The following is a 25,914-nucleotide window of genomic DNA, read 5'->3' on the forward strand; positions in this document are numbered from 1 at the left end:
CACCATGCCCAGCTAATGTTTTTTGTATTTTTAGTAGAGACGGGGTTTCACTGTGTTGACCAGGATGGTCTCGATCTCTTGACCTCGTGATCCACTCGCCTCAGCCTCCCAAAGTGCTGGGATTATAGGCTTGAGCCACCACGCCCGGCCTTAGTGTCTAGATTTCTTACCTTATTTAAAAATAACTTCCATACATCAAATATATATAAATATTTTCCTAAATGTTCTCCTAATACTTTTATTGTTTTAATTAACTTAATCTAGAATCTTTAATCCGTTTGGAATTTATGTTTATAGATAGCAAGAAGAAGTGGTCTGTGTTCTAATTATGCCAATACTATTTCTTAAAAAAAGGTCTTTTCCTTTTACATTGAAATCCCATATTTTTATAAATAAGTTTCTATATATACTTGGATCTGTTAATGTTTCTGCACTTTCTGTTCTAGTCCACAGGCCTATTTGTCTATTCTTATGCTAATACTATATCTTTTTGTTATAATGTCTTTATTGTACATTTTTTTAATCTCATAAGACAAATCCCCTATTTTTCATAATTTTCTGGACATTTCTTGGCCAATTTTTTTGGCTATTCTGTATGCACTTAAAGTAATTTTATCCATTCACCTGCTAGAAAACCAATTGGTATTCTTCCTGAAATTTAATTAAAATTACATAGTGATTTCCAAAGGGTTGACATTTCTTGATAACTAGGCTTTTCCACCCAAGTTGACTACATGCTAACTGGTGTGGTATTTATGCCTTCCATTTTTTTGTTGTTGTTGTTTTTAACCTTTAGAATTTTAATATGCATCATGGATGTATTATGGAAAGTAAAACAGTGTTTCTGTGTTCTGAATACTCAAGGAACTTAAAAATTTTATCTCTTCTGTTATTGTCAGATATTTAATATTATCAAATATCACATTTGTTGTATCTCCTATTAGCTTTTTTTTATTCAATCAGTATGTATTTAAATTTACCAATATGCCTACTAATTCCTTTGCTCATTGTTGATTCTAAAATCTCACTTATTTTCTGTGTTCAGTTTCCTTTCTGTTGGAGAATATTCTTGGGGTCTGTGAAAGGCAAACTTGCCCATTCTTTGTTTGAAAATATCTTTTGCCTTTGTACTTGTTAGCTAGATATGAATTTTTTGCATAGCATGCGTAATGAATGTGAAAGTTATACATGCCTCTTTAAAAATTTTCAATCAAAACAAATAATGTACAAAGTGAAAGTCTTTCATTTTTTTTTTCCCTACAATTTCTCAAAAGAAATTTTTTTTCAAAAGAGAGAAATTTCCCTTGGGAAACCATTGCTTATAGTTTGCTCTTTTCTTTGTATACTGAAAATTATTTAAGTGTAAACTATATACCTTTTAAAATGTGCATGTACACAACTGCTAAATAAGTGTGTTCATATTTGAGTTGGATACAGTAGTTTATACCTGTAATCTCAAGCTACACAGGAGGCTGCCTGGGGATGACTGCTTGAGGCCAGGAGTTTGAGGCTACAGTGAGCTGTGATAGCACCAGTACACTACAGCCTGGGGACAGAGTGAGACTTTGTCTCTTAAAATAAAAAAAAAAAAAAATTTAATTTTTTTTTTTTTTTTAATTAAAAAAGGATAACATAAGCAATTTTACAATATACTTTTTAACAAGCTTGTACATTTTCCATATCAGTTCAATGAAATCTTCATTCTTTGAAATAGCAATATAGTTTCTCATAGTATTGATACACCATAATTTGACTCTTTTTCTATTAATAGACATTTAAGTTGTTTTCTCCCTTGGTTTTGCTACTGTACAATGCTTCACTAAGTATCTTTTTATTAGATAAATATATCTGTAGTATAAATTCCTGGACATTTCAGGAATGTGATGTGTCCAGGAATTTGACCCCAAAGGATTTGTATGCACATTTAATGTGTTAATAAGTATTGTCAACTTGTCTTTTCAAAAGATTGTTTCAGTTTATAATCCCAGAGTATGTCTGGCTCTAATTTTTGTTTTTCTTCTGGTTCCTTAGAATTCCCATACTGATTAGTCAACGGTGGAAAATTTGAAGAGATGCAAGCAGGAAAAAGAAATTAAACCAGGTGGGTAGTGACGCTGTTGATGCTATACTGCCAGAGCAGCACACATTTCTGCCTGAACACCTTTATTTCTGATTGAAGGAAGAAGATACGTAAGTTCCAAATGAAGTTAGAGGGAGGTTTGACTCTTTGAAGAAAAGGCAGGAGGGCTCTTTTCAGAAGTTATATACATAACATCACGTTGCAAGATCACAATCAAGATTCCATTTTTAGGCTGTTTTTTAAAATATGTATAGCATCAGAAAGACAGTTTACCTCCAGTGGCTTAAGAGGGAATGGGTTTCCTGGCCATGAGCAGGAATCATCCACAGGAGTGACTACCAACTTTGGGCCTGGTGCCAGCTTTCCTCTCCACCAAGTGTTTGCTGTAAAGCTGTTTTCACAAAGACCAGGGCACATGATGGGAATTTTCATTTTAATGCTGTAAAAGAGGAGCAAAAGCAAGCAAAACCCAACCCAAAGAAATGGGTTCAGCCCAGTAGTCTGGTGAGGATGAATGAAGATGCAGTCCCTCCCACTGAGAACAAGTTGCCGTTCATAGAGCATGAGTGGCCTGCCTGGCAGTATCGCCACCTTGGGTCAGTGTTCATAGTTTATGATATCTAAATGTTTCTGGAATAAGTTAATATTTTTAAACTCAGTGTAACATAATAGTCAACTTTTTACCTAAAGCAGCAGTATTTATCAACAAATGTGGTGAATTTCTTTGAATCATCAAGTTGGAAGTACCAGGTCCACAGACATCTTCTCACCCACTAGGCATCCATCAGCATCCATGGATGTAATTGTTAAGGTATCAGAATTGAAGGGTATTCTAGATTGGCCTATACCTACGCGGACCTTCTCCATAGCTGGACTTTTCACGAGGAGGCTAGAGAGCCTCGGTATGAGCTCTTCGCTCTGAAGAGCTTGCTGAATCCACTGTGCATCTGTCCATAAACTAAGGATGGTGTGGGGACCGAAAGCTGCATGAGGAGAGAGAGAGGTCTTATTATTTTCTCTCCCTTCAGCACCACAGGGACGCAGTGCAGCTGTGTCTGCTGCAGCTCACTTTAGGCTCCTGCCTCAGCCAGGAAAAGCTTTTCTCATTTTGACATTTATTTAACAGATATTTATGGAGCATCTTCTGTAAATTGGACATTCGATAACAAAGCACAAGTGGCACAGTCCTTGCCCTCAGGAAGCTTATGGGTGTGGCTGACGGTAGAGTTGTAGCAGTAGTCTGCGGTAGGTCCAGAGGGCTAGTGGGCAGAGGGTGCTGAGGTTTGAAAGGTGTGCAGGAGATGACTTGGAGCAGGCACAGGGAGAGGCTGTGGGCTTGCGGAGCAGCATGGCGAAGGCCTGGGGGCTCAGGGTCGTGGTACTCCATGGAATTCCATGGGCTGCGCACAGTGCAGAGGGGATGCCCTGGCTGGAGTTGAGTCTGGAAGTGGCCATCAACGAATCTGAACTTTATCCTGATGGTTCTGAATGGAAAGTCACTGGAGGCTTTTAAGCAGGAGAGAGGTGTGAGTCAGGCTTAGCTCCAGTTTGGGTAAAGGACTGAGGGAGTTCCAACTCTGCCCGGCGCATTCTCATCACCTCTCTTAGCGCCTGTGTTCCTGGTTCCCTTGGACCTTCAAGAAGGCAGGGACAGAGCCCCAAGTCTAAGATAATTTCCTTGGAGAGAAAAGAGGAAGTGGTGGTGGATGGGTGGTTGGGTCAGGGCACTTAGTGAAAAGCAGAGCGTACAGGTGGCCTTGGACAAGTCACTTCACACCTGTGAGCTTCAGCTTCTTTATTAAAGGAAGATAGTGAGTATTACTCTTCTTTTCTCTCATCTCACCTGAATATTTTACGTGCCTAGCTAGGGCTTCCGGAGAAATCTCTCTGGTTTGCTTGTTATGTAAGGATTTGTTGAAATCCTCAAGAGCATATTAAGTGCATCCTGTTGCTGCAGCTTATCTCCTGGGATAAGAGTCGTGAAGACACCTTAGCCTTGGGATCAGTCTCACAGCTCTCTCTCCCTGTGGCACATAAAGATCAGTGTACAGAGGAGAGGGAGCAAACAATGAGTGAAGGCCAGGTGTGTTCTTGGCCACACCCACAGACAAAAAAGTGCTTGGACAAAGCTTCTAGAACTATTACTTAAGCCATGTGCCAGACATGATAAGCACTTACCTGCTTCTTAGTCTCATTTAGTTTGATTTTATGAAGTACATATATATTATCTCCATTGTATAGATGAGGAAACTGAAACTCAAAGAGGTGGAACTATTTGCTGATAGTGACACAGGAAGAAGGAGAAGAGCTGGAGTCTAGAGGCCATGCTCTCTGACTTCTGTGCACAGCGCTTGACATTCCATTGGTGCTCTTTCAGACCTTTCAGACAATGCAAAGGACACAGAGGAATCAAGGGATTCTCTTACAAACCTTGAAAACCCTATACAGAGCCCCCAGACAAACAAAACATGGTCTGAATCCTGGGGTCAGCGTGCCCACTTAGCACTTCCCTTCAATCAGTCGTTTTCCCCAAGTACGTTAAACAGGGCTGCTGCCTTCCCACCATATGGGCAAACTGCTTGGCAGCAAGGAATGTGCCTGCTTGTCTCCCAGGCTACTCTCCTTTGCACCTCAGCAAGGAAGGCAGGCCATGCATCCCGGGAAGCATAGTTATTCCTTCTACCAGAAGACCACCCCCTCATGTGGTTTGCCATGGACACTGAAGTCACTCCCTATCTCCCGGCCACGAGGAAAACTCCTTTAGAGGAGCCAGTGAAGCCAGTGGAGAGAGTAAAAGTGAGAATCCTGCCTGGCTGAACAAGATCTCTAATGCCCAGTTTTGGAAAGAATTGAGGCTGTCTGTGTCCACACCAAACCAGTTAGAGAATCTGCCCAGTAGAATCAATATTGTCAAAATGTCCATACTACCCAAAGCGATCTACAGGATTAATTCAATTCGTATCAAAATTCCAATGGCATTGCTTATAGAAGTAGAACAAATAATCTTAAAATGGAACCACAAAAGACCTCAAATAACTAAGACAGTCTTGAGCAAGAAAAACTAAGTTGGAGGCATCACACAACCTGATTTCAAATAATATTGTAAGCTGGATGTGGTGGCTCACACCTGTAATCCCAGCTCTTTGCAAGGCTGAGGCAGGAGGATTGCTTAAGCTCGGGAGTTCGAGAGCAACCTGGGCAACATGGTGAAACCCTGTTTCTATTAAAAAAAAAAACATCCAAAAATTAGCTGGGCATGGTGGTGTACACCTGTAGTCCCAGCTACTCAGAAGGCCAAGGTGGGAGGATCACCTGAGCCCAAGCATCTCATCAAGGCTGCAGTGAGCCATGATCATGCCACTGTACTCCAGCCTTGCTGACAGAGTGAGATCATGTCTCAAAAAAAAAAAAAATTATAATGCTATAGTAATCAACACACACACAACACACACACACACACACACACACACACACACACACACACACGGGGTGTGGGGGAGAGGGAGGAATATTATTCAGCCTTAAAAAAGAAAATCCTGACATTTGCAAGAACATGGTGGAACCCGTAGGACATTATGCTAAGTTAAAAAAGGCAGACACAGAAGGACAAATACTACTACAGGATCTCAGTTATATGTGGAATCTAAAAGAGTTGAACTCAGAGAGAGTAGAAGGGTTGTTGGGGAAATGGAGGGTACAAACTTGCAGGTCTAAGATGAAGACATTTTGGAGACCTAATGTACAGCATCGTGATGATAGTTAACAATATGGTATTGTATACTCGAAATTTGCTAAGAGAGTAGATCTTAAGTATTTTCACTACAAAAAGTAACTGTGTAAGGTGGTGGATATGTTAATTAGCTCGATTGTGGTAGTCATGTCACAGTGTGAATATATAAAATTTTTATTTGTCATTTATAACTTAATAAAACTAAAAAAAAAATTAAAGAATCTGCCTGGGTCACAGGAAGCCATCAGTCATACCCTAAGCTGTGTGTAAGCCCAAAGAATATGGTTTATAGCATATGGATGAGTGCCCTTGTGCCAATGCTGGGCTAAACCTTTACATCCAGTGTCTAATTAGGTAGCTTCTGTTATTATCCATGTTTTACCAAGGAGGAAACTGAGGCTTTTTGAGACTAGATTACATCATTTGGCCAATGTACCAGAGCTAGAAAGTTGCATAACCAAGATTTCACTTGAGCTTTTTTTAGCTCCACATCTTCTATTTTTCAGCTACACCAAAACGACTTCTTGAATTTAGCTTTGCTTTTCTGATAATAGTAACCACCACCTTTTATTGAGTGTCTCATCATGTGAGCCATGCATTATACATCCATCCCTTCTAATCCCAGTAGAACCTTGCAAGGAAAGTATCATTGTCCCTGTTTCGCATATGAAGAACCTGAGGCTCAGAGAGGTCAGGAATTTTGCCTAACAAGTTTCTTCTGAGACTAGAGTGAGCTCTCCACTGTCATCCTGTGTTTCCTTCATTCCTTACTTTTTCAAGTTCTTAGGAGGAAAGGACTCAAAAAAAATTATGCATGAATTTCCTTTAATTTCACAACAACCCTAAGGATTGGGGGTTGGTATCTCTGTTTTACAAAAGAAGAAACTGAGGCTCAGAGATGTTAAGTGATTTGTTCAGCATTACACAGCTGGCAGTTGGTGGAGCCCCAATCCGTACAGGCTCTCCTCGTTAGCTCACTTGCCTCCCCCATTCCCACCCCTGTTACCACCTTTCAGCTCTGTCTCCTTGCAATTGGAGCAGAAAATCCAGCCTTTATTTCTCCAGGTCCTAGTAGTCTTGGGAGTCTGGGGGATTTCCGGCTCCTCTGAATTCCTTCTTTTGGCCTACTCTGCCTCTAGCACCTCTCCTAAGAGTCCTTTTCACTGTTGTTATAGCAAGGGTCTCATCCGGAGGAAAGCTGCCTTGAGGTTGGAACTGTTCGGCTGCTTATCAGCAAGGCTTCAGGGCCTTGCCATAGCAACTTTCTAAGCCAGCCATCTTGTGACCTGTTCTGACTCAGGGCCCCTGGGAATCCCCTGGTTGCAGATGTTTGCAGTGACTAGGATGCTGCATTGAGCTCCCAGGACTAGTTTTCTGGCCAAGGCCATTTTAGGAAGGCTTCTGTTCCAGCTGTGCTTGGAGAGTCGAGATCCAGAGCCTCCGAACCTTAAGAATGCAGGGTCATGTGAAGTCTAGAGCTGGGGTTTTTAGCTAGGGGCTTATGGGTAGGTGTTAGGGATTTAAGAGCCCCCTGTAATCATAGGTATGGTTACACACACAGAGAGAGTATATACTTTGCTGGGCAGAGTATCCGTAGCTTTCCTCAAACTCTCAAATGTGTCTGTGACTTTTAAAGTTTAAGAGCACTGGTCTAGGGAGAACCCAGCGTGTTGTGGGCCAGTGTGCTCCCTTGGGCACCAGCCTCTCAGATTCCAGAATCATGGGAGACCACACCAGGCCTCTGTTGTTCTGCTTAGGTGTGAACTGTGATACGGTACCAAATATTGCTGAAGTTCACAATTATAACTATAAACATACAGCTGCCCTTTGGGATGCTCCAAGTACTTTTTATTCCATAAAAGTACAACTGTCCTGTGTGGTGCCCCCAGTGCAATCACAAAAATGCACGCCCAGCACCCCAAACATGTCAACATGTTTGAACATAGTGTATTCACCCCGCAAGTGGTAACCATTTTTTAATTTTATTAAATTTTAAATAATTTTAAATACATTTTTGTTTTGTTTTACTGTTACTATTGTTATTATTTAGTCAGGAGCCAGGACCCAGATGGTTATTTAGTCACTGAGTGATTAAAACCTATATGTCAGGAGCTGTGCTATATTTAGAAGATATGGTGACAAACAAGAAAGGCAGGGTACCTGCCCTCTTGGAATCGGTTGGAATGGCAGATAATGGTCCATTATCTGCCATTCCAACTGATTCATCAACTGATGCTGAATCATATCAGCATCGTGCCTGGCTCACAGGACATTTCTATATGTATTTGTTGAATGACTGTGGAATGAATTTTGAATGCAGTCATTATTAGAAAGAAGTCAAGGTGCTGCAGGTGGCAGACAAGGAAACTTCATCACTTCTGGTGGGTCAGGGAAGGGGAAGAGGCGCTCAGGCTAAGGGGTCTATGCCCCAGGCCACTAGGAGTTCCACAGGACTGTTCACCAGGGGCTGGCATTCCCATGAAGACCCAGTATCTGGAGGTGGGGGTAGAGGGCTGGAATACTGAAAACCAAGGGTTTAGGAACCTTGTGTAAATGATATTCATGTGGTTCAAAGGTACGATGACACTTACACTCTGCTCAAGTGGTGATGGGCCCTGGCTTGCACACATGTTGCTCTTCCAGGTTACAAGGGAGGCTGTTGTTCAACCAGTATTTATTTGTGTGGCACGTTCTGGGTTGTGAACCCTACTTCTGTCAGGAGGCAGGAAGGATGGGAGGACACCCCGTCTGCAGCTGAAGATAGCAGGGCTCCAGCCATCACTGGCAGTGGCTGTGGACACACAGTGCAGTGTCTGAGCAGTGAGTGAAAGGACTCCCTCACTGCCTGAGGGCTTCACTCACCTATACTAGCGAGAAGCCTCTGAATATTGGCATGGAAGGGAAGCATTAGCATATTAAGGGTAAAATCAAAGTCAGAGCAAAATTCAAAGTCTGCTCTTGCCCCTGAAGACCCTGAAAGGCCCCAGTGACTGTCAGCCCATTCACCTCCTCTCCCCCTCACTGCTCCCCAGCCCCACGGCCTCTTATTGGTCTTTCTGGGCACCAGGCTCCCCTTGCCTCCTGGCATGCTGTGCCCTCTGCCTGGCATATTTAGATGGATATACAGAAGTGGTTTCTAACCTCCTCTCTCTCATCATGTGTTGTGGGCTATGATACCCAACCATTAGTAACAGCAGCTGATGAGGACAGTGAACATTAGCTAGAGAGCACACCCCTGGTCCCCCCACCAGGCATTCTTAGAAGAATAATAATCCCCCACCTGTTCCCCCTATGTACCATTATTAGAATAATAATAAACTTCCACCAGGTCCCCCCCCAGCATTATTAGAATAATATTAATAATAATCCCCCACTCGGTTGGTCACCTTACCCAGCCTTACTAGAATAATAATAATTCCCTACCAGTTCCCCCCACCCGGCATTATTAGAATAATTATAACCCCCCACCAGACCCCCCCACCTGGCCTTATTAGCATTACTATTAGAAACTGGCCTCTAGCGATTCTGGTAATTGTGATATGTGCCCTTCTACTACCACTGGTTAAGAATTAGGGGTTTACGAATTGAGCTCCCTAACTAGACCATGGACTTCCCTCATATGCTCTCTTACTGTTTTTGTATCTGTGGCATCTAGTCCCAAACCTGGTATATACTGAGGGATCAAATTTTTCTGAGGGAGTGAATGAGTATTGTAGAGATAATATCTTGCTTCTTTTCATTTTCCACAGTGTATTTTGAGAATGCATTTTATATAATTCTAGAGGAACTAGATTGACACAAACTCCGTTCAACCCATGAAAGTCTGTGCTTCCCCAGTGGTCTCTGGAAAGCAGCGGAACAGTTCAGCTGGATCACTGCTTGGTGCCGGGCATGCTGGGTCCTCCCCGGGCCTCCTGCTGTGGATGTATGATCCAAACTTGCCGAGGCTCAGCTACACAGCAAGTTCCCAGAGAGTGGCAGTCTCTGTCCTACTGTGAAGGGAGCAGCAGTCTTCTAGGAACTTCCTTGCTTTCCTGCCCTTCCTTCAGAGCTAGAAAGCTCTTACTTCCCTTACCTGAGAGCTAGAAGTAACATTAGAGATTGCTTTGGTTATCCACTCCTGCCTAATCCATCACCCCTGTTACTCAGTGGTTTAAAACAACAGCAGTTGTTTATTATATCTCGTGGTTTCTGTGGGTCAGGAATTGGGAAGAGCTTGGCTTGGCAGTTCTGGCTTGGATCTTTTATGCAGTTGCAGTTAGACAGTGGCTGGAACTGGAGTAGTTTGGGGCCAGCACCACTGGAGGCTGGCAGGCTGCTGCTCTTTCTGGCCATCTCAGGACTGTCCCCTGTGGTCACTTCATAGGGCCTGTTTGGACTTCCTCATGGCATGGTCACCTCAGAGTTCCCATATGCAACTCAAAGCTCTAGAGGCAGGTGTCCCCAGAGAGAGCCAGGTGAAAGCTGTATAACCCTTTATAGCCTCATTTTGGAGGTCACACATCATCATTTCTGTTACATCCTATTTGTTAGAGGTCATTTGGGGAAATTGAAATGAAACTCCACTTCCTGAGAGGAGGAATGTCAGGTAATTTGCAGACATGTTTCAGAACCACCACAGAGATACCCAGTTTACCCCTTCATTCCACACTTGAGACTCCTGAGGTTTGAGGGGGAAGAGCCTTGTCCAGAGGCACCCAGCCTGGCATGGGCAGACCTGGAGTGTGGCCCAGCTCCTGGGCCTTTGGCAGGCCTGCTAGGAAGTGATCTCACTTTCCCTTCCTGCCCCTCCCCTCACAGTAGGATGGAGACTGCCAATCTCTGGAAACCTTGCTGTGTAACTAGGCCTCAGCAAGTTTGATAACGACATGCACAATAGGCTGAGTCACAAATCTAGAGCTCTTAAGAGAGGGTTGGGGCTCTTTGGGGGTCACCAGCATAGAATATTTCAGGGAACAGATAAGAGCCCTTAGGGAGCAAACAGAAGAGATTAGCATCCTAAGATAAAAGTCCAAGCAGGAGGGGGTGACTGTGCAGAGTGGTAGGAGAAAGGCCCAGAGGGTGTGGTGTCTGGAAGTCCCATGAGGGGAGTGGTCTTAGAAGAAATGAGTTGGAAGAGGAGGACAGAAAGGTGTCCCTGGGGAAAGGCAGCGTGGAAGTCGCTAAGGACCTTGTCTGACTCCAGCACCCTGCCCTTCCCTCCCTACCACTGCATCCAGGCCTGCTTGGGTCTAGGCCTTGTAGATGCAGAGGCCAGGGCCTTGCCTCTCTGCCTCCAAACAAAGCCTCACTCAGGGTCACTCTTTGAATGGCAGCAGGCACTTACCCAGGCAGGCGACAGGCTCCTCTCTGGTGACCCTGTGTTGGTTGTGCCCCTAAGGCACTGGGTAGGGCTTTGCAGCCAGCCCCGGGCAGGTGACACGTGGCTAGCACCAGCAGTCCTGTCCTTTCCCAGCTTCTTGGAATGTTCTCAATTTGTGGCCCTGAGTTTTCTTTTGGCCTCAGTCCCTCTCTTTTCTGGCTTTCCATCACAGAGAGAAGCCGCTACCCTTGGAATTTGACGAATGCCAGTTCAGTAGGCCCTGACATTTGTTTCCATGGCCCTTTCTTCCCTCAGAGAAGCCTTAGAAAGTATTTTGCCCACCCCTGATAAAACTTCTCCCGTGAGACCAAGTCCCACTTCTGTGCTTCGTGTTTTCGGCAAAATCTGTTTGCTTTTTGTATGGTCTCTGCAAATACTGAATTTTTTAAAAAGAAAAAAAAAAAAAAACAGGAAATGACCTTTCTAGTATATTTGGAAAACAATTTGGAGCTTGTGATGGAATCTGCCTGAGCAATGAGGACTAATAGCTGCAGACTTGGAACAGACCATGTAGCTCTTGGCAGAGCCTGGGGCCTCTTCAATTTACAAAGCTAGGGGGAATATTAAAAACCCAGGGGAGAAGTGGCTTCCTGTGGGGAAATGCCCTGAGCAAGCACCTGCAGGCATCATAATCTCTGACCCCAGGGCCCCAAAAGGTCTGGGGACAGAGTATAAGGGCTTCACCCTTTGTCCTGGGCATTCAAGGTCAACCAAATGTCTGGCAGTCATTCAGATCCCGCAAGACACCAAAACTTCCTGAGGATAAGGAAAAGAAAGAGCTTCGTTCTTTAGCACCCCATAGGGCTCAGGCTGAGCTAGGAGATTCTAGATTGTTTTTAGACTCAGATTGCCTGTTGGCTCTCTGGGTCACTCTCTATCCAACTTTTCTGTAGATTTCAGCAAAAACCACCTCCTCAAAGAGGCCTTTCCTGATCATATAGCCATTAACTCAATGATCCACATGCAGAGAACCTTCTCCTCTTCTCCCATAGCACATATCATAATCTGTGATGATAGATTCATTTACTTGTTCAGTGCCTTTTTCTTTTTACACATCGTAACTATCTTTTTTAGTTTCCAGTGTATACCCTGTGCCTGGCACAATGCCTGGCATATAGAAGGTGCTCAGTACATTGAATGAACAAATGAAATATCAAGACTGGAAGGCTTGGAGGCTGGATGTGGTGGCTCATGCCTGTAATCCCAACACTTCGGGAGGCAGAGACAGAGGCAGGTGGATCACTTGAGGTCAGGAGTTCAAGATTAGCCTGGCCAACATGGTGAAACCCATCTCTATTAAAACTACAAAAAAAAAAAAAAAAAATAGCTGGGGGTGGTGGCTCATGCCTGTAATCCCAGCTACTTGGGAGGCTGAGGCAGGAGAATCACTTCAACCAGGGAGGCGGAGGTTGCAGTGAGTGGAGATTGTGCCACTGCACTCCAGCTTGGGCGACACAGTGAGACACTGTCTCAAAAAAAAGGAAGAAAGAAAGAAAGACTGGAAGACTTGGAGATGATATTTCAAACTTCATTATTCAGATGGTGGGAAAGGAAGCTGAGAGAGAAAAGGGGACTCATCAGGGGTCACCCTGCTGCCTGGATGTTGAACCAGATCTTCAGCCACTGTTAAGGTGCAGGGCCGCACATTCTTTCCTCTTTCTTCCCTGTAATCTAGAACATCTTCTATTATTCACTCATTCATCAACTATTCATTGAGCTTCAAGTATGTGCCGGGCCTTCTGGACGTAACAGTAAACACACCAGCCAGGGACACCACTTCTGTGGAATTTATATTCTTACCACTCAATACTGTAAAGCACCAAAGAAGGAAGTTTTAGTCTTCGGTAGCACCATTAAACAGAGTAAAAACAAAGGAGCTGAATGAAATGTCCAAAGGCAGGTTTTACTAACTCAGCCCACAAATGAACCATACGAATAATTTATTAATTGCATGCCGTTTACATTCCACATCACTCAGTATACTTTCTGCATCATCATCATATTGAATCTTCACAGCAGCCCCCTGAGTTGCAGGGTGTGACTGTTAGCCCTGCTTTGCTGAGGTGAGGGGAGTTGTGCGCGGCCTCACAGCTGGTAAACAGCACAGCTGGGCTGGACGAGCACCCTAGATGCCTTCTACCCTGCCACCCATTCCCCTCAGAGATTTGTAATGTCATTAGGGACTCCCAAGGGGGCAGTGTGATGTGGCTAAGAGAGCTCTGGACCAGGAGTTAGGACTGCTAGATCAAGAACCCTGGACGAGACCCTTTCCCTTTCTGAGCCTCAGTTTCTGCACCTGTTGATGAGAGGCTTGTCTAGATGAGCTCTGTGATGTCTTCCAGTTAGAGTCTACAACTTTTCATTAATTGAACAGCTGTTCGCCCTGTGACAGTCCTGAATGAATCAAAGCTGTCTCCCTGCTGGAGATAGGTCATGGGCTATTGAAAGTAAAGACTCAGAACTCAAGAGAGAAAAGATTGTAGACCCATGTGTTTGGGCATATTAGTAATCATTTATTGAGAACATCCTTCCATGTCAGTATACTTAAATGGATCTGCCTGATTTTTTTTTTTTTTTAATCATTGAAGGTTTCTGAGCTGGGTGTGAGGATGAGCCAGCTGATGTTTGGGAATGTCCCCCTTGAAGCAAAGGACAGAGAGCTTGAGGATGAATTGGGGGTGGGGTGGGGTGGGGGGCAAGACGAGGAATAAGTGAGAAGACTGGAGGCAGAAAAAAACGATTGGGGAAGGTTGGAGTAGACCGAATAGAGATGATGAAGCCTAACCGAGGCCATGATTATTGCATGGAGAAAATGGGAGGATGGACCTGAAGTACTGAAGAGAGAAAATAAATGAACCTGGGTAATTGAGCTTTAAGGTGCAGGATGCCTTTTTAAAGAGAGGAAGAAGTCAGGCATGTGTTAAGGGTAATAGGCTTTTGACTTGCATAATTGATTATGGAGGTGGCTGTTGACTAAGAGAATGAATGAGAGGGAGTCCTGGAGGAGGGAGAGCATAATTCTGTTCATATCCTCCGGGTGGGTTCAGCCAGATGTCTGCAGCTCCGCAGTGAGAGCATCGACATTGAAATGAATGGAAGATGATGTCATGAGAGAGGATGAGATGTGTAGAACAGTTAGAGGAAACAGTACAAGAGAGTAAAGGATGGAATTAAGGGGGTATACAAGTAGTCAAGGTGTTGTACTAGGAGAATGTAAAAGAACATTCCAAGAAGTTGGAGGCAGTTGCTTTATTGCCTAAGCCTCAGTTTCCTCATTTTTAAAATGAGGATTAGAATAGTGCCTGTTCATTGTGTTTAGGGTTACATGAGAGAATACATGGAAGGCACTTAACTTTGCAAATCAGAAGTAGAACTCATGCAGTAATTCATCGTTCATTCCGTAGTAAGAGTCAAGCACCAGCACATGCCAGGAATTGGGTCAGCCCTTTGGAGTACCCGGAGGAACAAAAGGGAAGTCCGAGTGCCTGACCTCGTAGGAGAGGAATTGTGAAAGAAAAAAGACTCAGTATCATAAAAATGTGATTTCCATCTATATTCAGGTACCAGATATTACTGTATACATTTAGTGCAGTCCTGATAAATACAAGAGAATTTGGGGGACAAGTTAAATGACTATTTTTTTTCTTTTAACCCAAAAGTTCTTCTAGAGACAAATGGCTATTAAACTCATAAAAAAACAGACTAGCAAAAACAGCCAGAAAAAAAAAAATCAAAGTCAAAAAAGATTTGAACCATGAGAAGGAAACCTACAGTTATTTTTTTTTAATTTAAAGCTAAAGTAATAGAAAACATGTTACTAGTACATGAGTAGATAGATCAGTTGAAGAGATTCAAAGATTCAGAAACAGACCCTCATGTATGTTAACAATGATAACTTTTCAAATCAGTAAGGAAATGATGGATTACTCCACAAATGATTTGAGATAGGTAGAAAAAAATGAAGGTGGCTCTGTAACTCATAGCTTATTACAAATAAATTCTAGATCAATCAAAGATTTAAATATGAAAAGTGAAGCCATAAAAGTACTAGAGGCCAGGCATGGTGGCTTACACCTGTAATCCCAGCATTTTGGGAAGCTCAGGCAGGAGTATCACTTGAGCCTAGGAGATGAAGACCAGCCTGGGCAACATAGTAAGACCCCATCTCTTAAAAAAAATTATCTGGGCATTTTGGCCTGTACCTGTAGTCCCAGCTAATCAGGAAGCTAAGGTAGGAGGATCCCTTGAACCCAGGAGTTCAAGGTTGCAGTGAGCTAAGCTGACACCACTGCACTCCAGCCTGGGTGACAGAACGAGACTGTCTCAAGAAACCAAGTACCAGAAATAAACAAGGGGGTTTCTTTACTAATCTTAGAGTGGGGAAGACATTTCTAATTATATTCCAAAGCCCAGAAACCACAAAATAAAATACAGATTAATTTTACTAATGAATATAAAAAATGTGTGTGGGGAGAAGTGTTAAAAATAAAGTACAAATGACAAGTAAAAAATACTGGTAAATACTAACTAGACAAAAGACTCAATCGCCTTAATATATTAAGAGCTCCTACAAATCAATAAGAAAAAGACCTAAAATCCATTAGAGATGGACAAAGGGATTTGAAGAAACAGTAAACAGAGAAAGAGATGCATATGGGAAGAGGCTCAGGTTTGCTCCTAGGAGCAGTAGGAACTAAAACAATCAGGCACTATTTTTAAAATCACCTTTTAGATTAGGAACAAAACAGCATCAAGATGAATCTGGTGAAGCAAAGTACTCATCTCATAAACCTTCTGGGAATTGCTATAGTTTGAATATGTTCCCTCCAAAATGCCAATGTGATAATGTTAAAAGGTAGGGTGTTTAAGTGGTGATTCGATCATGAGGGCGCCTTCCTTGTGAATGGGATTAGGTGCCTTTATAAAAGAGCTGGAGGCCAGGCACCGTGGCTCATGCCTGTAAGCCCAGCACTTTTGGGAGGCCAAGGCAGCTGGATCACCTGAGGTCAGAAGTTTAAGACCAGCCTGTCCAACATCGTGAAACCTCATCTCTCCTAAAAATACAAACATTAGCAAGCCTGTAATTCCAGCTACTTGGAAGGCTGAGGCAGGAGAATTGCTTGAAGTTGGGAGGAGGAGGTTGCAGTAAGCCAAGGCCATGCCCACTGCATTCAGCATGGGCGACAGAGTAAGACTCCATCTCAAAAATAAATAAATAAAAGGGCTTGAGAGAGTGAGTTTGACCCTTTTTGCCTTTCTGCCATTTGCCCTATGAGGACACAGTGTTCAAGGTGCTGCCTTGGAAGCAGAGAGCAGGCCTCACCACAGGCTGGCACCTTGATCTTGGACTTTGCAGCCTCCAGAACTGTGTGAAATAAATTTCTGTTCTTTAGAAATTACTCAGACTCATTTTGTTGTAGCAGCACAAAACAGACTGAGAGACAGGAACTAATTTCTGTGGGAAGAATTTTGCAATACCTATTATAATAAAAAAGTCCTTTGAGGTGGCAATTACACATTTATGGAAACAACCCTCAGGCCCATCAATAGGGAAGTAATTAAATCAATCTACAATGGTGATCGTGTGGACAATAAAAGGAACAATTTAGTTATTACTTTGGGTTTGTTTTCAGTGCCTTGATGTAATCAGTGCTGTAATGGCTTCAGAGCGATCTACAGTTGTTTCCAAAGCATATGTACATATATATATTTTTTGAAATAGAGTCTCACTTTGTCACCCAGGCTGGAGTGCAGTGGTGTAATCTCAGCTCACTGCAGCCTCTGCCTCCCAAGTTCAAGCAATTCTCCTGCCTCAGCCTCCTGAATAGCTGGGACTACAGGCATGCACTACACCCAGGTAATTTTTGTATTTTTAGTAGAGATGGGGTTTCACCATATTGGCCAGGCTGGTCTCAACTCCTGACCTCAAGCAATCCACCTGCCTCGGCCTCCCAAAGCCAAGACATATTTTTAAATGAAAAAAAAAGGCAAGATGGAAAACAAAATTTTATTTTAAATAAAGGAAAAAGGAAGGGAAGGAGAAAAAGAGGGAACACGTATATATTATAGATTTTGTCTGGAAGGACACCAGAATATGCTTGCCTTGGGGAGGGTGTCTGGATAGGATGGGAAGGAGACTACGCTCTTATCTCTGTCCATTTGCACCTTTTGAATTTTAGACCGCACACAACACATAATCTAATTTTAAGACAAAGTGAATGTGTTCACTATAAAAAAGAAAATATAACCGATTTAAAAATCTTATAAAAATATTAATGTAGGTAATTATATCAGATTATTTTTCATTTAACTATATGTGAACATTTTCTCATGTCTTTAAAAAATGTTCACAAGTGTAATTTTAATGCCTGAATGGTATTTCATTTAGATATAAATGAGTTAAATATGTATATATTAATAATTCTCCATTGTCCATTTAGGACATTTAACATGTCCATTTAGAAACTCATTTTGGTGTCTTTAGTTTCCTGCTATTACAAGTAATACTGTGGGCCGGGCGCAGTGACTCCGGGCTGTAATCCCAAAACTTTGGAAGTCCAAGCCAGGAGGATCACTTGGTTCACATAATGAGATTCCCATCTCTTAAAAAAAAAAAAAAAAAAAAAAAAAAATTGGGCATGGTTTAGTCCCAGCTACCCAGGAGGCTGAGGCAACAGGATGGCTTGAGCCCAGGAGGTTGAGGCTACAGTGAGCCATGATTGTAGTACTACACTCCAGCCTGGGTGACAGCGAGACCCTGTCTCAAAAAAAGTAATAATACTGTGTGAACATCTTTGTACACTTTATCTTCATGGACATCTTGGATTTTTTTCTTAGAATAGGTTATTGTAAACTGATTTAGTAGCTCAAAGGTATGAAAAAAGTTGAGGTTTCTGGATACACACTGTCAAGTCACTGCCCGAGGAGGTCCTGGCAGTTTACACATGAGAATGACCATTTTCTGACATGCTTTCCAACTCCCAGGATTCTTCATTTTCCCATTTACTGTTGACTTTATTATTATTTTTTTAAATTTTTATTTCTTTGAGTCATAGTTTTGTTCTTGTTGCCCAGGCTGGAAAGGCACAATCTTGGCTCACCGCAACCTCTGCCCCCCAGGTTGAAGCAATTCTCCTGCCTCAGCCTCCCAAGTAGCTGGGACTACAGGCACATGCCATCACGCCCAGCTAATTTTTAAAATATTTTTAGAGACAGGGTTTTACCATGTTGGCCAGGATGGTCTCAATCTTCTGACCTTGTGATCCGCCTGCCTTGGCCTCCCAAAGTGCTAGGATTATAGGCGGGAGCCACTGCATCCGGCCTGCTGTTGACTTTAAAGATGAGAGGGTGAGTGACAAATACAAATATGGCAGAAAAGTGAAATTATGTGTTTCTGCTTTGGATTGGAGAGCTCCCCAGACCCGTCTTCGTCTTCGGAATTGCTGTTCCCTGAGGGGATAGGGTAGCTGGAGGATGTTGGCCCAGTTGATGTTTTGTAGGATTGGGCTTTGAGTGTGGCACTTGCTGTCTCCATGTCCTGAGGGCCATGTCCTGCACTGGGCAGCTTGTAACATCAGACGGCAAGCGTGAGATCAAAGCCCCAGGAGACATTCCAGCTGGAAGCTAGCCTTTCGGTGGAGTCTGTAACTCCATCCCATGGTGTCAGTTCCTAGGACAAGAACACCTGCGCAGCCCTCCACAGGGCATGGGGGCCTTTCTCACCACTCCCAAGAAAGAACCGCTTCTCCTCCCCACAGGGGGGCAGGTTGGCAGCGGGGGAGAAGACAAACTCCCTTTCCTTCAGAGGCCTGAAAGTGAAATCCAGCGAGTGTGCAAGGAGCACCTGCTGTTTACCAGGTGTTGGGGGAGAATCAGGGAATGGCACAGCCGGAGTCTGTTGGCTCAGCTACCAGGATTAGGTTTCAGCTGGACATGGGAGAAATCCACACAAAATTCCTGTTCCTGTGGAGGTGACATTCTAACTGAGGAAAAAGAGCTGAGGACTTGGAGGCTCCAGGAGCCGGCGTGGCCTGCTCGGGGTTTGTCCCTCCCCAGAGCAGTGGGTTTCAGGTTGGGCTGAGGCCCTTCTGAGCTGTGGCTCTAAACCAGCCTCACTCACCTCAGAGGACAGCTGTGGCCACTGAGTGCATGATGTGTGTGAAAACACGGGCACCTGGTCCATGGTACCTTTCCTTATTGCAGGAATAATTTCGGCATCATTTTTATCCTATTATACTGTTATTATCATAAGCCATTTCTCTGTCCTGAATCACAGAGCAGTTTTCCCAGAGGGAGAGGACAGGAGTGAACCTCTGTGATCTGCAGAAGGAGCCACCTCTGGAACTTCTGAGAATTCTTTTAGTCAAGGAGGTGGCGGAGCGTGACTGGGGCAGTACTGAGGGCCACTAGGAAGATAGGCAGGGTGCGCCATCTGCTGCAGCCCGGGGGAATTGCTGTGGACAGTGTCCTGGCCTCCTCTATTTTACACAGGGGAAACGCAGGCCCGAAGAAAGGCAGGGTCTTGCCCAGGGTTTGGTGACAGAGCTTGGGTTTAAGGTCACGTGTCTCATTCTTTGCTCTTTCTACCATGGGACACCTCCCTGTCTCACGTATCTGATCTTTGAGTGCCCCTAATTCATTTTTTAGGTGTCTCTTCTGAGCTAGGTGTTGTGGGGGGATGTGGGCCCAGCTCTCCATACTGATTCTCTCTCTCTCTCTCTCCACCCCCTCCCCCTCTCCCCTCTTAGTCCCCCCTCTCTCCTTCCTCCCCTTCTCTCCCACACATACACACACCCTCCATACTGATCCTCTTCTCCTCTGTGACACACACACACTCACTCACTAGGTGTTGTGGGGGATATGGGCCCAACCCTCCATAATGATCTTCCTCTCCTCCCTCTCACACACACATGCCCCTCTACAGTACTTACTGGCTCAGCCCCACCCTACTTGCTTTCTGGGTACTTCCTGCCAATGTCAGCTACCTTATAAAAGCCTTGCATAATAATTTGGGTTTATAAAAACTTCAACCATTGAAAAAATATAGACTTAGAAAACGAAAGTTCCCCTTAATCACAAACAACAACAATTGACAAGGTTGATACATGTTTTTCAGATTTTTTTCATATGTCTGCTGTCTTTCCTCACAGGAACTGAGTTTTATTTTAGGTGTTGTTTTGCAACCTCCATTTTTCAATTGCCAGTTTATCTCAGACATTGTCTTATGTCAGTACAGGTCCGTCTGGCACATTTCTTACTTTATTATTATTTTTTTACTGACATGTCATTGTACGTATTTGTGGGGTACAACTTGATGTTTTGATACATATATGTTGTATAATAATCAAATTGAGACAGCCTATCCATTATCCCATGCATTTATAATTTCTTTGTGATGAGAATATTCAAAAGCCTCTCTAGTTAGTTTGTAATATAGAATGCTTTATCTTGCCCAGGCTGCAGTGGCACAATCTCAGCTCACTGCAAACTCCGCCTCCTGGGTTTGAGTGATTCTCCTGTCTCAGCCTCTAGAGTAACTGGGATTACAGATGTGTGCCACCACACCTAATTTTATATTTTGAGTAGAAGCAGAGTTTCGCCATGTTGGCCAGGCTGGTCTTGAACTCCTGACCTCAGGTGATCCACCCACTTTGATCTCCCAAAGTGCTGGGATTATAGGTGTGAGCCACTTCACCTGGCCTAGAATACCTTATTGTTAACCATCACCATACTGTGCAATAGAATAGGAACTTATTTCTCCTATCTAACTGTAACTATGTACCTGTTGACCAACTTTCCATCCTTTTCTCTCCTCTTCCCCCACTATTCTCTGATAACTACTGTTCTCTGCTTCTATAATACTTTTTTTTCTTTTTTTAAGATTCCATGTATGAATAAAATCATGCATATTTGTCTTTCTGTGTCTGGCTTATTTCACTCAACATTGTGTCCTCCAGGTTTATTCATGGTGTCTCAAATGACAATTTCATTCTTTTTTGTGGCTAAATGGTATTCCTTTGTGTATACGTACATTTTCTGTATCCATTCAATCATGTTGGACATTTGGGTTGATTCCATGTCTTGGCTAGTATAAACAGTGCTCCAGTAAACATAGGCAGGCAGATGTCTTCTAGACATACCAATGTCATTTCTTTGGATATATACCTAGTAGTGGATTGTTGGATTATCTGGTAGTTCTGTTTTTAATTCTCTCAGAAACCCTCCATACTGTTTTCCATAGTGGCTGTATGGCACGTTTCTTTTTTTTTTTCTTTTGAGATGGAATCTTGCTCTGTCACCCAGGCTGGAGTGCAGTGGCGTGATCTCAGCTCACTGCAACCTCTGCTTCCCAGGTTTAAGTGATTCTCCTGCCTCAACCTCCCAAGTAGCTGGGATTACAGGCTCACACCACCATGCCGGGCTAATTTTTGTGTTTTTAGTAGAGACGGGGTTTCACCACGTTGGCTAGGCTGATCTCGAACTCCTGACCTCAGGTGGTCCACCCACCTCGGCCTCCCAAAGTGCTGGGATTACAGGTGTGGGCTACCACACCTGCCCGGCATATTTCTTTTTTATGAATACTTCATAATTCACACAATGCCTAACCTCCTGGTGGACATTTGGGTGGTTTCCTATACATTGCTATTGCTGACCATGTGCAGAAAACATCCTCACACTGCTAAAAACATTGGGCATTTGCCTGAGTGGGTCTAGAACTGGGATTTGCTGGGCCCACCCCACTGGACTGTGAAGTCAAGTCAGGCCACTGCTTAGACCACCCCTCCCACTTCCTAATTCAGGTCTGCCAGGTAGCCAGAGTTCATGCAATGACTGCTACTTAATTGTCTTCAGAAAACCATAGGTACTCAATGAGAGAGATACTAGTATCCCCTTAGCAAATTAACCTTTTATTAATATAGTAGCGGTACTTCTTGTTGCCAAGAGTACAGATAGACAACCTGTGTGCTACTGGTGGGAATATAAAAATAGTACTGACTTTATAAGTCTTTCTGCCAATTTTTTGTCATAAATACCACTGTGCCATTTGGGAAAGCAACTTGGAAATGTGTCAAAAGTCTAAAAATTCCTTCACCCTTCCCTTTATCCCGGCAATTCTAGGAATATACTCTCAGGAAATAGTTAGGGATGGGCACAGAGACTTACATAAAGGCCCCGTGCCGTATATGGCGGTAGAAAACTGGAAAGTATCTCCGTGTTCATTTCTGGAGGACTGATCCTAGAGTAAATCATGGCCCATCCAAGTATGCTGGCACAAAACCCATGTGGAGGGAGCCTTAGCGACATGTTCTAAAGCATCCCAGAGAGTAGGCTATAAAACGCAACATAAAGTATGGCCCCAAATCATTTCTGAATGTATGTGGCTCTTCTTTATATATGTGGCGCTCTTCTCTCTCTAGGCTGTGTTACCAACCACTAGAGCTGTTAACTACCATCTCTGTAGTAAGAACTACTAATTTCATATCTTTCCTCCCACTCCACCCCTCTTCTGAGCTCCAGCCTCCTCATTCCATGTACCTAAGGCTCTGCCTCTCCCCTTGGAGGGCTCACAGGCATATCAGCGCTACTGTGGCCAAATAGGACTTTATGCCCCCAAATATTCCTCCTCTGATCTTACTCATGTCAGCAAACCACACATCTGTCCACCTTTATTCACATCAATTACCCATCGTCCAACACTACGTCTTGCTGGTTTGATTTCCAAGTTACATCTAGAATCCTCACCACCACCTTCCTCCACCCACCTTCTTGGCACCTGAACTTCTCTAGGAGCCTCCTAACTTGCCCCTTCCCAGCACTGCTCTGCCTGAACACTGGAGTCATCTTTGAAAATGCACAGCTGCTCCTTCATGACCTGGCCTAAAGCCCCTCAGGGACCAAGTTCCAGATGTGGCCTGGCCCCTGCCTACCTCAGCAGTGTCCTCGCTGTCATTGCCCCTCTTCTGCCATACTCCTGCCTGCTGGCTCTTCCTGTTTTTCCAAGCCCCCTTGACTGCCTTCCTTGGAACCTGCACACATGTTCTTCCCCTCTCTTTAATGCTCTTTCCCTCACTCTTCATCTACATGAAGCCTCGTCATCCTTGGTTCTCAACTAAAATGTCACTTCATGACCCTCAGCCTTGGGCAGGCCCTAGCGATCACTCCAGCAGCCTGCATTCTCCCTTGAAGCCCTGCACACCAAGGCCAGGACTTAGGTCTAAGGTGATTTTATGCCGCCTGTGGTAGATGGTAAGCTCTGTGAGGTCAGGGACCATGGCCAATTTGCTCATAGCGGCATCTGCAGTCTATGGCCAGTGCCTGGCATGTGGTATGGATAAATGTATGTAGTTTGTCAATAATTTTAATTAAAGAAAAGTCTGAACCCATGTTTTTCAAGATGTTGATGGTGGTTGTCTGGGTATGGAATTATGAGTGACTTGTTTTGTTCTTTGTACTTTTCTGTGCTTTTTGCTTTGTTTTCATTGAGAGGCAGTAACTGTCATTTTGACAGAAGCCACCTGTGCCAGGGAACTGGAGCTGTCCTCTGTGCAGAATGCATCTGGACTTACCTCTGCCCCCCGCCTCCTGTTCCCACAGGCCTGAGGAGCGATGCGACAGGCATGATGGAGGTCGAGTCCTCCTACTCGGACTTCATCTCCTGTGACCGGACAGGCCGTCGGAATGCGGTCCCCGACATCCAGGGAGACTCGGAGGCTGTGAGCGTGAGGAAGCTGGCTGGAGACATGGGCGAGCTGGCACTTGAGGGGGCAGGTAAGAGCCAGCAGGTCCTTGGCACTCCTGCATGCCAGAGGCCCTCTGCCCAGACCCAGTCTGGCCTCCAAGTCCTAGACTGCCCACACTTTCTTAGAGAAGAAACTGCATTTAAATGAGGCCTGTCTCATGGCCTGATGGACTGCCAGTGGCTGAGTCCAGCAGTCTCTAGATTGGAAGATGTTTGAGTCTCAGGCCCCAAGGACTCTCTGGCTGGGCATCCAGGGCTCTTCCTGTCTCCCTGCCCCCGATCCACCCATAAGTCCTGTCAGTTCTCCTCCAAGGTACATCCCAGGCCCTTCTACTTCTCGCCACCCCATAGCCATAGCTGGTTCTGGCCACTCACAGCTCTCACCTGGCCGACTATGTGGCCTCCCCGCTGGCCTGCCTGCACCCATTTCTGCCCTTCCTGTTTAGCTCGATGCAGCAGCTGGCAGCCCTCGTTGAAACCATTCTGTCCATCGTGCTTCTGCCAAAAAATTCCCCAGTGTGTCACTGACTGAAGCTAAGCTTGTCACAGTGCCCTGGGGCAGTGCTGCTGTAGGCCGGGCCCTGCCCAAGTCTCACCTGATGCCACTCCTCTCCCTGCCACCCTCCAGCTACATCCACCTTTGGTCTGTTTCTCAGTCAAGCCTCTCCAGGGGCTAGATCACCCTTCCCCAATCACATGACCCTCACCACTCTCTGACAAGGTCTCATGTGGTTAAATGTGAGTGCCAGGAGGGCAGAGGCCTTGTGTTCTGTTTGGTGCACAGCAGGTGCTTGGTTACCGCAGACTGAATGACAAAAGGAAACAGCATCCACGCACCCAAGTACTGACTGGGACACCACCGCCCTCCCTCCACTACCCAGAGAACCCCTTGGCACAAGTCCACGGTCAGCCTTGGACTTTCCTTGGGAAGCTTCCCTGACCCCTGCACTAGCTGAGGCCTTTTCCTCTTGCTCCCGCAGCACTGCAGAGGCTGTGTGTCTCATCACAGCACAGCTGTCAGGCTTCGTCTGTCCCACCCGGGCTGTCCTTGGAGGGTCACAGCCCTGCCTTTCCCTGGGGAGCCCTAGTCTTCTTGGGCCTCACTGGCCAGAAGTAAACTAAAAGTACAGAACAGAGAAGGCTTTGCAGGGGCATGGACCAGCCCTCTCATGTTGTAGATGGACAAACTGAGGCCCAGAGAAGTTGGGGGGCTTGCTCAGGGCCACCAGGGAGTTAACATAGAATGAGAATCTGGCCGCCTTGCGAGTCCCCAGCACCTGTTTACAGAACCCCATCCCCCAAGCCTTCCCTGTTCCATGGTCTATTAGTCCTCCTCTGTCAGGTGGCCCAGGCAGAACCTCCACAGGGTTCTGCCCTGCTCACCTCTTCAGCCTCAACTCTCATCCTCTCAGCTGCCGGAGTAAAGTACTTTGATGGCTCAGAAGCCCCTGTGGGCCTTCACATACTAACCCTCTGTTTGCTTCTCCTTCTCTCCCCTTGCCTGGCTGGCCTCTCTTCATTCTTAGAGACCCAGGCATCTGCTCAGCTGAGATGCCTTCCCTGACCACAGTGCCCCTGCCAGACGCTTCCATGATCTGCCTCCATGAGCCCTTTGAGCATAGTGCTCTGCTCTAGACTGAACTTCTCCAGCACAGGCCCTGTGTCCTGTGCCCTCAGTGCCTGGTGGCATTTAGCACATGACAGAGGTGCCAAGTCAATGGCTGTTCATTGACCGACTGAATGACCAGCATATCCAGCTGCCACACTGGCCACATTGCCCTGGGCTATCTCTCAACGCTTTTATGTCCTCACCCTCAGCTCTGGTGAACTCATTTCTGTCTCCTTCTACACCTCAGCAGTTGGAGCTGCTGGCCCATGTGCCCAGGCCCTCCTAACACCTGTTTTCCCTGACTCAGATTCCCTACAGTGGGGTTCCTCTGGGCACGTGACATTTGCCTGCCAGGGTGACTGACATTTAAAAAGGGGAGCCGAGGAAAGGAAAC

The 25,914-nt window shown here is 44.8% G+C and overlaps 1 protein-coding gene across 4 annotated transcripts in view; it reads left to right on the top strand.

The window, feature by feature from the left end:
• Nucleotides 1-25,914, top strand: part of PKIG (cAMP-dependent protein kinase inhibitor gamma) — a 96,942-nt gene that overhangs the window by 68,557 nt on the left and 2,471 nt on the right. For all 4 annotated transcript variants that reach the window (XM_017541183.2, XM_017541186.2, XM_017541184.2 and 1 more), the window contains exons 2-3: nt 2,032-2,101; nt 23,767-23,940. In XM_017541183.2, coding sequence (XP_017396672.1) covers nt 23,790-23,940 — 151 coding nt within the window. In that variant the 5' untranslated portion in view covers nt 2,032-2,101; nt 23,767-23,789. The remainder of the gene's footprint in view (nt 1-2,031; nt 2,102-23,766; nt 23,941-25,914) is intronic.

This window comes from Cebus imitator, unplaced genomic scaffold (genome assembly GCF_001604975.1).
Source record: "Cebus imitator isolate Cc_AM_T3 unplaced genomic scaffold, Cebus_imitator-1.0 Scaffold132, whole genome shotgun sequence".
Taxonomy (NCBI): domain Eukaryota; kingdom Metazoa; phylum Chordata; class Mammalia; order Primates; family Cebidae; genus Cebus; species Cebus imitator.